This window comes from Andrographis paniculata, unplaced genomic scaffold, assembly GCF_009805555.1.
Source record: "Andrographis paniculata isolate CXL003 unplaced genomic scaffold, ASM980555v1 Contig60END, whole genome shotgun sequence".
Taxonomy (NCBI): Eukaryota; Viridiplantae; Streptophyta; class Magnoliopsida; order Lamiales; family Acanthaceae; genus Andrographis; species Andrographis paniculata.
Window position 1 is genome coordinate 1,424,648 of NW_026137596.1, and position 11,344 is coordinate 1,435,991.

General features: G+C 34.2%; 2 protein-coding genes across 2 annotated transcripts; both read left to right on the top strand.

Annotated features, from left to right (window-relative positions):
* Positions 1 to 667: 667 nt before the first annotated feature.
* On the top strand, positions 668 to 5,430 carry LOC127260015 (uncharacterized). Its single transcript, XM_051287647.1, has 5 exons — positions 668 to 829; positions 982 to 1,286; positions 2,986 to 3,286; positions 4,692 to 4,790; positions 5,080 to 5,430. The coding sequence occupies exons 2-5, from the start codon at positions 997 to 999 to the stop codon at positions 5,134 to 5,136; spliced, it is 747 nt and encodes a 248-aa protein (XP_051143604.1). The 5' UTR covers positions 668 to 829; positions 982 to 996; the 3' UTR covers positions 5,137 to 5,430.
* A 3,265-nt stretch (positions 5,431 to 8,695) lies between these two features.
* LOC127259375 (E3 ubiquitin-protein ligase SIRP1-like) lies at positions 8,696 to 11,293 on the top strand. Its single transcript, XM_051286677.1, has 2 exons — positions 8,696 to 9,216; positions 9,534 to 11,293. Exon 2 carries the CDS (start codon positions 9,606 to 9,608, stop codon positions 10,863 to 10,865), a length of 1,260 nt encoding a protein of 419 aa, XP_051142634.1. The 5' UTR covers positions 8,696 to 9,216; positions 9,534 to 9,605; the 3' UTR covers positions 10,866 to 11,293.
* The last annotated feature ends 51 nt before the right edge of the window (positions 11,294 to 11,344 follow it).

An 11,344-nucleotide genomic window follows, 5' to 3' on the forward strand; every position in this document is an offset into this window, starting at 1 on the left:
GTAAATAATAATAATAACAATAATAAAATTTTCCTAAATGACGAAAATTTATTCGATTAACACTTTCGGATGGATAGGAACAGTGAATTTCACGTAATAAGTAAGATAATTAATTTTTAAGTAAAAATAAAAAATTTAATTAAAAAATATAAAAGAAATATAATAGACCGATTTAAAATAAATGATTCATCAAGAGAAATCTATCTAGTGAAAATATATGAAGAAATTTTAGTGTTGAATTTTGTTATTTAAATAAGATATTTTGTAAAATTAAATTTTAGTATAATTATTTTAAAAATTATAAAAATTAAATATTTAAATAATTAATTAAATATAATATTTTATAAAATTAAAATAATATAGTATAATATAAAAAATTTATAAAAGTTAAATTGTGAAAAAATAAAAATAAATATAGTATTCAATTCTCTGCTTCTGTATGACCAAAAAAAAAAAAAAAAATTAATTTATTTGTCAACTCCTTATTCTCTAACTCAATAAAATTAGATCATCTTCATTTCTCAGTATTCGTAACGCATACATCAAATAAAATTGTAAAATAAAAGTGAAAGCATGTACAGCACGTGTGGAATAACAATTTTCTATTATTTAATCAAACGGAGAGAGAGAGACGAGGGCGGTATAAATAGTGCGCGCAAGCCAATTACAGTTACACAGATGACAGACAGAGACGTGCGCTGTTTTTGCCAATTGGGCATAACCGAGGGGCTTCTATGCAAATAATGAAATTAAACCGCAGCAAGGCCAAGGACGGCAATCGGAGGAGACTACATTGAACCGAGATCATCGATTTGTTGCGCCGTCGCCGGTAACTTACTTTCCGGCCAGTACCGTGGCTGTCTTTTTCCTCCTCGTGAAGAGAGTGCGCGAGCAGTCGACAGTTTCCTGCTCGTGACTCCACCTGCTGTCCACTGATTCTTTTTCTTCTTTCTTCTTATTTGGATTGTAATTGCACGACAGTGGTGAATCTGGCTTATGATGCGTTGTGGATTGCGGTGGACAGATATACAGGCCTGGATTCGAGACTATGATAACCTTCAGCGCCTCGCCGTCAAACTGATCTACGCTCAGATTGGCTGCGCATTGATTGGATCGCTTGGCCCGCTCTACAACGGCATATTGCTCCTCAATTTGGGGATTTCTTTGTTCGGCCTTGTCGCCATTGAGAGCAGCAGTCAGACACTTGCTAGGACATACGCTTGCCTCCTCTTCTGCTCCATTGCCCTCGACATTTCTTGGTTCTTGCTTTTCTCGCACGATATCTGGTACTCTCGCTTTCTTAGCCTACAACTGTCTACTTTTCCATGAATATCTGTAGTTCTTCGCTTCTCAGATCGTTGTTTAAAAAAAAATTCATCAAGGAAATGTCACTATATGCTTTATGACCTGTATTTCTGCCTGTCCTACGTCTTGGTTTAGGATTGATTTATATTACGACTGGTTTCGTCATGAAATTGCCGCTGCCTACTTTCTATGCTTCCAACCTGCAGCTATGTCCATGTGCCTTTGGTTTGATAGAGAAATGGGATGAATGGTTTGCTATTTGTCACCATGAAGGTTGATTGGCTTAGTATTGTATCTTCTTTTGTCTGCGATGTCTACACCACTGCAAGTTTGACAAGTACTCATTTCCCCAAGCCTGGCTGATTAATGTATCCATTAGCATGTCCTGTTAGTTGCTTTGCTTATTTCCAAACTGCTATTTCATATGATTTATTGGAATTTATTGACTATGTGACGAATATTGTTGTTGGATTAGTTGTAGCTATTGATTAATAATCACTATCCACAATAAAGTGTTCAGTTTCCTATATAATTTATATATGTAAACTGATTTTTGTATTGCTTGTAAAATTTGATGACATCCTGATTTTGGCTTGAAATATTATGTACTGTGTGGGTATAAGTGTCCCAGCATTATGTGCCTTTGGTCAATAACTCTGGTCTTTTTAACTTAGACTGCTATGTATTTACATATATATATATATGGAAATGAATGAGTCATTGCATCTAGTTTGTTGTTTAGAGAGTTTGAGGTGTCAGCTTTGCAATAAATGCAACTGGACTGTAGTTCACTTTGGAAGTATTTTGGTGACATCCTGACATGCAGTTATGGACCACTCATACAGGAAGATTAGCTGCTTTGTATGCTGATGACAGATTCACCTGAAGGGTTGGAATTATGTTAATATAGGGTTGATTCAGTTGAAAGTTTTAATCTAATGTTTCTATTTATTATTCCAAGAACAATTCATTGCATCTATGAACTCTGATAGTCACTTCATTCTGGACAGCTTTGTTATTCTGTTATGCAAAATCCTTAGAAGGGTCCCATGAGTTCTTGGTTTTTGTTCCTAGTAAGCCCCGTATCCATTTTAACTTCCTATGCGCACAAGAAGAGTTTTAAGCATGTCTTTATTAGTTCACACACTAAATCATACTTCTGAACTTGTGACAATCAAATGATCTATGATATAAAAATACTTTTTTTTTTCCTCTAATTTTCAATCCAAGGACATTGTTGTAATTATAAAGGCTGGTAGACATCTGTCTTTCTTATCTTTCATTCACAACTGCTCTCTGATGGTTCTAGATTACTGCAATTATAAAAATGCGTGTAACCTGAGACCAAAATCAGAGACACCATATCTACTTATATGCCAAACTGTGTTTGATATCGTGGATTTCACTTTTTATACATTAGCTGCTGGTTCAAAGTTTGTTGTTGCCTTGTAAATATGTGATGGGGTTAACTTTTATCTAGATTGCTTGCTGCTGCCTGTGTGGCTCTATCTAAACTGGGTAGATGCTTCAATTTTCCATAAAGACGGGTGTTAATCCTTTATACCTCTACCTGTTTCAATTGAGTGTATTGAACAACATTATATTGTAGATTTAATCACCAAATAATTCTCAGCATTCTCCTTGACTCTAAACGTATAAAATTGCCATCTATGGTTGCAGGCACTTTCCCTCTGAGTTCTATGGAACATTTGTCAGCGATTTGGTTAAGCTGACATTTGCAATGCAAATTATTGGATTCTCCGTGAGGATTTCATCATCTCTATTGTGGATACAGATGTACAGACTGGGTGTTTCTTACATATATAATTCAGGTGCTAGAGATATAGATGCAGATTTGAGGAATAGTTTTCTCAACCCTTCAACTCCTATGGTTGGGAATCCTTCCGGTTGTGATCATGCTGTTGGGGGCTCAATATATGATCCTACATACTACTCATCTCTTTTTGAGGAGCGGGATGGGGTATGCTCCATTCACTCAAACCATATCTTAACTTGCAATACTCCCTCATGTAGATTGATAGAAGTGCACTTACTAGGAGATAATGCTTTGACAATGCTCAACATGACCTACGATTTTCGTTTCTTTCTTGTAGATCTTGAAAAGGTCTAGAAATATTTATGTAAAATGATTGAAGAGTTTAGCTTGAAAATTTTGTCCATTAAAGATTTTCTTGGTATTATTATCAATTATTTTGCTGCAGTTTTACACTACCCTACCCCCCTACCATGATTAATGTTTTTTATGGCAATCTTCACATATGGCAGTACTCCGTTGGCGAGATGAGAAGTTGATTAGTGAGCCCTGAGGGAAAAAAACCCTGGATTGGATAGTGGAGGAGAAAAGTTTGGTAGAGGAATGACTGCTGATATTGGTCACGAACAAATATAGGGAAATGTGTGGAGATCAGCGGAGTTGACACCTAAGATTGACTTCACTACTTAATTTTGAGTTGGAAACTTTTGTAAAATTCGAACAATACATGTACGCTGTGATAAGATAGCTAACCATTATATATGGAGGATTGACTATGTTATAAAATAACATAAAGGTTAATAATCATTAGAAACCCATAGGAATTCCCTTGGAGGGTAGCATGTTGTTCTTTTTGCTTCGTTCAACAGCCATTCCACCTAGTGTTTTTCCCGTATCTTACATCGTTAACATTTTATAGTCTTTTATTAGTGTCTGATAAATTTGAAAAAGGATAATCTGAGCTGCTCTGTGTTCTAAGGTAATTATCCCTATTTATATAAACTATTATTGGATTGTTTGGTTTGATGTGGCCCCTGTGAGAATTACAAAGAGGAATAGGATTTCTGCATACATGTGATTTGAACTGCTTCACTGTCTAGAAAGGGTAGTTGGGTCATTCATTATAAAGTATATCTTTTGTATTAGTGAATTATTATAGCAGCTGCCTTGATGGCTAGACTTGGTTTGTCTTGTGGGTTGTGGCAGCATGTGGTAGTGGCATTCTAAGAGTTGAGTGATGGGACAATGATCAAATATAATATAAAATAAAATCGCCTTCACTTTTCACTCTACTGATTGTTGCTGCCTATCCAATATCCTCCATGGCAGAACCTTCAAGAGCCTTGGTAGGATAAGGAATGTGCTTGGTATAAAATAGAACTGAGTGCAATTTTATTTCTTAATTCTATTTATGCGAACATTATAACAATCTGAACATTGCTGTGGAGCTTAATGCTTATCCTACATGTTGGTTGATATAGATGTTCTGCCCGAGTCTTTCTGCTATAGGATTTGTTTTCTCAGGCTTCCCACCTTACGTTATAAATCAGATCAATTATGTTTCTTGTGTTTCACTGACTGAAATGAAGCTTATTGAGGTATTCTCCCCCAGGTTAGCGACAATCAGGAGATTTCTGTACCAGACGGCATGTCTGCTGATGGATCATCTCCACCAAACCCATCCCCAGGCAGACTTCTTCATGCTAAAGATGTAAGTTGGTAGCTTTATCTCAGTGATCCCCTATACTTTGTATAAGCATTTCTTTTTAAACTCTAGGACTAGTGCATAAGAATGAGCAACAGAATTTTATATCAGCCAAGAACTTTGATCAGATCCATCCTTTTCCATTATATCAAAAGATGCTCCAGTTTCAATTCATTTCCATTATTTTGTGACTAATACTTCTGTTTGATCCATCGCCCTAACATCGCAGCTTTTATCAAAGCTTGTCCATAAGATATACACTGATGAGCCCACTCACTGATTAACAATGTTTCAGGATGAGAATGCTGCTGCTGCTGCTGCTGCTGATACAAGAAAAGTGCAGATGGCTTAAAATGGATGGTTAGTTTCTTGAAGTGGGGTTTTGTTTGGTTATTGGAGGTAAGGGAGTTCACAATTTGCTCAATTACTAGACAGACATATTGCATTGCTATTATATGTACAGTCAGAGATTATATTGCATTCGTTTTACATTTGATATTTTTGTCCTAGTAAGAGAGAGAGAGAGAGAGAGAGAGAGAGAGAGAGAGGATCCTGATTCCTGATATATATATATATATATGCATATATTCTATGAGGTGGTTCTGGTGGGATTAGTGTAAAAGATTGTGATGAATGCAAAACAGAATTTTAAGCAACATTAACATACTTCTGACTTCTCTTGGCTCTTTCAAATTTGTGTTGTGGGACCTACCCAACCATCTTGGATTTTGTTCTAGCTTTTGGGTTTTAGTTTGATCCACTTTGATATATTACTCTGTTCATTTTATATATTTTGCAATATTTTTTATTTAGATGTTCTATATACTCACTGCCTAGAATTGAAATTAGCCTATTTTGGTCCGGCGAGAATTAAAAAAATAAATAAATAAAATGAATATTTTATTAAAAATTAATAGTTTTGGGTATTTTTAAAAATTTAGTTAAAAAGTAAAGTAAATAAAGAGAGAGAATGTAATATAATAGTATTTGTTATAGTCTAATAATTAAATGTTGATTTGTTGATTTTGCTAAAATTAATAATAGGATGAATTTAGTAGACGAATTAAAAAAAATAAAAATAAAATTGACAGAAGGAATTTTCAACAATATTTATAAAATATGAAATAATTAATTATATTTTATTCAATTTTATTACTATTATTATCCCTTAATTTTCTAAATTTTTATAGAATCAAGATATTCTAGAGTGTGTTTGTCGGGGAGATTGGATTAAATTTTTACTATTCATCCTATTTTTTTTTCCTAAAGAATCAAATAAAACATTTATTTTTTATTTTTTATATTATACTAAAAATTAATTTTAAATTCAAAACATCACATCAACACCTATTTATATCATGTAACTATTCAAATTCAAATTTTACTATTCAAATTCCAACTCAAAATTCAAATCCCCAAACAAATACACCGTAGGAGTAGTATGGGGTGTAATTAGTAGATAATTAAGAATGTATTAGTGAAAATAATTATCTTCGATAACTAATTAGTTTAATTAAAATTTTAAAAAATTAAAAAATTTAAAATGAGATTAAAGTGTGTAATATTTTTTTAAAAAGGAAAATAACATAGTATGTGAGACGAACACAAATAGCAAAATGGACATGGTACGTGGGACGGAGGGAATATTATAAAAATTAATTAATTTAATTTGGTATTAGTGGAGTTCCCCTGGAGTGTGACAGTGACTGACAAGAAATCAAATTGTGTTATTTGGGTGTCCCATCGCATGTTGCCTGCCTGCCAGCTATGAATGAAACTGGACTTGGAATTGGTTTCGTTTGCACAAAAGTTTTGAATTTTTTTTATATTTCATAAATTTTTTAAAAATAATACAAATTTATATAAATGTATGTTGAATATGATATGTTTTTTTAAGCGTGTGGTTTTATATTTTGTCCGTTTCATTTCAATATATGCATTTGGTTATTGACATAATATTGCCTTCGTATAGTTATATATAGTTATACTAGTCTTATTTATTTTTGTGTTATTATTTAATATTAAAAATATTTTTATGTTTGAATAAATTTTTGTACAAATATTATTACAATAATATTATTATAAGATACTAATAAAAGAATTTTTGTCATTTTTCTTTAATTTGTATTCAAATATAATAATTAATATTCAAATATCAACGTAAAAAAAATAAATGGGACGAGCCGGACGGAGATAGTATTTAACATAATAAATTTAGTAAATACATAATATTTAACATAATATAATTTAGTAAATTAATGATTTACTTTTATTACATTAGTAAATATATGTTTATAGTGAGATTGATAAAAATAAAAAAAAAAAAATATATTTGTGTTCTTTTGGAAGTTTGTATGGATTTTAACTATTTATTCAATTTTTTTAAAAAAAAAATCAAATCAAATATCTATTTTTTATTTTTTATATTATATTAAAAAATAATTTTACATTCAAAACATCACGTCAACGCCTATTTATATTACACTATACAACTATTACATTTAACTTTTTTACTATTTAAATCTCAACTCAAAATTCAAATATAAAAAAAAAATACCTTTAGAGTATTGTCTTTTTTTCTCTTTTTTTTTTATGTTAATAGTATGTTAGTATTTTTTATTTTTTTTTATGACACGGGAACTCACAGTCGCTACCTGAAAGTGTGCTGGGTAAATCCCCGACCGAACCTAATATCCTGCAAACCAGGCCCAACGAAAAAGTCACACTAGGCGAACCATGTGTGGTAGATGACCTGAGGTCGGGGATTTGAACCCATGACCTCATGGTCACAATTAATGACAATTAATGTATAATTAAAATATGTATTTAAATATTCTAAAATTATATCATGGAATTTAGATATTTTATACAAAAATAAAAGTTTATACTCACTTAGTGGTGCCACGTATACATGACCCATTTTTCTTTTTTTTTTTCCTACAAAATGGCTTTTATTTTAAATAAATTTATCAATCTTAAATATATTTAATAAATAAAAATCAATTTAATTAAATTCTTAATTCCTTAGGACTTACTCAAAAGTCTATCTCTCTCCATGAATATTTTTATCTGTATTGAAATTCTTTATTTTTTTTATAAAATTAATTTATGGTAATGCTAAATACATAAATATATATATTTTTATTTATTTGTATTATATAAAAATTTTATTTCTTATAAGATAATATTTATATTGTATATATTTTATTGAAAAATAATGTTAAAAATATTTAAAATACCAACAAATCTACTTATATAAAAAATTATAAAATAATATTATAAATACCTTTTCAATTTACAATATATTACACTAACAGGGGTTAATTTAGTCATTTTAATTTTATTTCTATTTTATTATAATATAATACTAATATTTTTAAAATTCCATACGAGACAGAGGAAATATATATTTTCTTACAAGATATTTTTTCGTACTTTATTTTAATATTAAATTCAAACTAAAAAATTTTCAAATTCATAAAAAAAAAAAAAAGTATATTCTAAAACAATTGCATGTAATTTATTGAAAATAATAATTTAAGGAATCGGGGTATCATCAAAATCAAAATTAAAATCAAAATCAAATTCAAATTCAAATAACAAAAAGTATTAGTTGAAATTTGGGAGTAACGAATCTGAACTACCTTATCGTATCTACTACCCTACCCTCCCTAACTCCCAACCAAACACACAAACAACTATCACTCACAAATATAAAATGCTTTCATCAAAAAGCAATTAATTGAAATGGACAAAAACGGCAAAGAAAAATAAATAAAAATCAAATAACGTAAGAGGAGTGGAAATAGGAGAAAAACGCGGTTCTGATGATGGATGCTTCTTGCTTTGCTGCCTTCTCTTCCTCTGTCTCTGCGCTCTCTTATTATTATTATTATTATTAATTAATTAATAAATAATAATTTAGTGGCAGCCATTCTTGGACTGGGAAGGAATAATATACAATAATGAATTTATATGTATATATGTATGAGTGGTATCGTCAACCTCTGAATTTAGATGGTTTAACAGTAATGGCAATGGTAGTTAGATTCAATTCAAAGGATCGGATCCGACCGCACATGAGAGGCGGAGGAGGAGAGAGAGAGAGAGCGATCCACAGCAGGATGGCCCCAGGACCCTCCCATATATATTAATCATTTGTTTTTTTGTTTTTTCTTTTTTTTTTATCGTTGGTAGTGGTATTTGTTTGTTGTCTTCAAACCAAAAACCACGCGGATTCCTTCCTCCGAAGCCGAAGAAGAACTCATCCATCACAACACGCGCAGAGGAGGATTCTTTTCCTATTTTCATTTTGCTTTTCTGTTCTGGCGAAGAACAGAACAGAACAGACAAGGAGGAGGAGAGATTGCTTTGGCTTGGATTGACTTGGATTGCTGCTGCATCATATCATCATCCGAGAAAACCGAATTCGGTAGGTAATTTATCTCTGTTTTTGAATTCTCATCAAATGATGGTGGTCTTGTTGGCGTGGAGCTTTTATTATGGCTGTTTGAGATTATCGATCTCTCGCCTTCCTCCAATTCAATCCATATTTAACGTTTAAGGACTGCTGTGGTCATTTCAATCTTCTTCAGATCTATGCAGTAGTCATTTTCTGTTGTTGTTGTTGTTGATGATGACGATGAATACTGAACGAGAATTTGTTTTACTGTAGTAGAAATACCTTGCCAATTGCCATTGAACCTTGCTTGATCCCTCACCCTGTCGATTCATTTGTTGTTTGAATAGGAAAACAAAAAAAAAAAAAGTAAAAGAGAAAAAGGATACCTCTAGAAATCCGACGAACCTGGTAAAGCTGCAATGGAGGAATCAGAGGCATCGTCGTCGCGATATTGGTGCCATATGTGTTCGCAGACGGTGAATCCGATCATGGAGGTCGACTCAGTCAAATGCCCAATCTGCCAGAGCGGCTTCGTCGAGGAAATGTCTTCTGCATCTGCCCCAAATTCCGATCCTCCTCTCGAACTCGGCTCCGATTCTGACCGTGCTCTCTCCCTATGGGCACCAATTCTGCTCGGCATGATCAGCAATCCGAGGAGGCGCCGTCGCATCAGGAACATGGAATTCGAAGAGGAAGATAACAACGAGGACGACAACAACACCGCCGCCGCCGCAACCACCACCACCAACAACGATCAAAGTGTTCTCAGCATCGACAGCCATGGACACCAGGAGAGGGATACAGAGCTCGACCGAGAACTGGAATCCATAATAAGGAGGAGAAGAAGAAGAAGCTCCGCCGCAATCCTACAACTCCTGCAAGGAATCCGAGCCGGAATACTCGCCGAAACAGCAAATTTGGAGAATATGCAGCAGCAGCAGCTGCAGCTGGAGGGTGGAGATAGAGAGAATGATAACAGAGGGGAGCGTGTGATCCTGATCAATCCTTTTAACCAGACGATAATCGTACAAGGCTCATACGACTCTCAGAACCGCATTCCGGCTCCAGCTCCAGCTCCAATTGGATCGTTCGGCGACTACTTCATTGGCCCCAGTCTCGACTTGCTGCTGCAGCATTTGTCGGAGAACGATCCTAACAGATACGGAACGCCGCCAGCTCAGAAAGAGGCGGTGGAGGCGCTGCCGAAGGTGAAGGTGGAGGAAACTCTGCAGTGTTCGGTGTGTTTGGATGAGTGCGAGGCGGGGACTGAAATGAAGGAGATGCCTTGCAAGCATAAGTTCCACAGTGAGTGCATTTTGCCATGGCTGGAGCTCCACAGCTCCTGCCCTGTGTGCAGGCACCAGTTACCCTGCGATGAGTCGAAGCTTGAAGCCACAGGGGAGGGGGGATTGAGAAACAACACAGGCACCAGTACCAGCAATGATGGGAACAACAATGGTGGTGGTGGTGGGGATAGGGACAGACAGTATTCAGCAGCAGCAGCAGCTCCGCTGCCATGGCCTTTCAGCAGTCTGTTCTCATCCTCCATCTCCATCTCGAGATCCCCCCGGTCTGTCCCTGGAAATTCATCTATAGCGTCTACATCTTCTGAGCCGACGACAAATGGAGGAGCAGGAGCAGGTGCAGGTGCAAGGGAGGAGGATGAAGATAACAACTGATATATATATATATATATATATATGTTGGATGTGCTTTATATGTAACAAGCATTAATGGCGGCGAGCTTCCGGATAATCTGTGAAGCCAAGCCAAGCCAAGCCAAGCCAAGCCGAGCCCAGCCAAGCCAAGCCAATTCTGTCATCTTAACTCTTAGTATGTATGTATACTCAACTCAACTAACTTACTCAAACTCAGCTCTCTCTCTCTCTCTCTCTCTCTCTCTCAGCTTTTCTTTCTTTAGACATATCCCCCTTTAAATTGACAAATTGCTGCCTCTAACCATTATTCCATTGTCGTAGTAGTAGTAGTATCTTGTAAACCTACATACATACACCTTTCTGCTGGGGATCGAGTGGGATATGTTTTCGTGTATATATAAAATTTAATTTTTATATTTTTTATTATTATTATTTTTCGTGTACACACTACCCTTTATCTATCTATGTTTTAATTATCGAAAATTATTACTATTGTTACT

Bases quoted from the DNA above. Each gene is read 5' to 3' on its own strand.
- LOC127259375 (XM_051286677.1), top strand. From the start codon at position 9,606: ATGGAGGAATCAGAGGCATCGTCGTCGCGATATTGGTGCCATATGTGT.
- LOC127260015 (XM_051287647.1), top strand. From the start codon at position 997: ATGATGCGTTGTGGATTGCGGTGGACAGATATACAGGCCTGGATTCGA. The intron at 3,287-4,691 runs GTATGCTCCATT...ATTCTCCCCCAG, and splicing joins TTTTTGAGGAGCGGGATGGG to GTTAGCGACAATCAGGAGAT. The intron at 4,791-5,079 runs GTAAGTTGGTAG...ACAATGTTTCAG, and splicing joins GACTTCTTCATGCTAAAGAT to GATGAGAATGCTGCTGCTGC.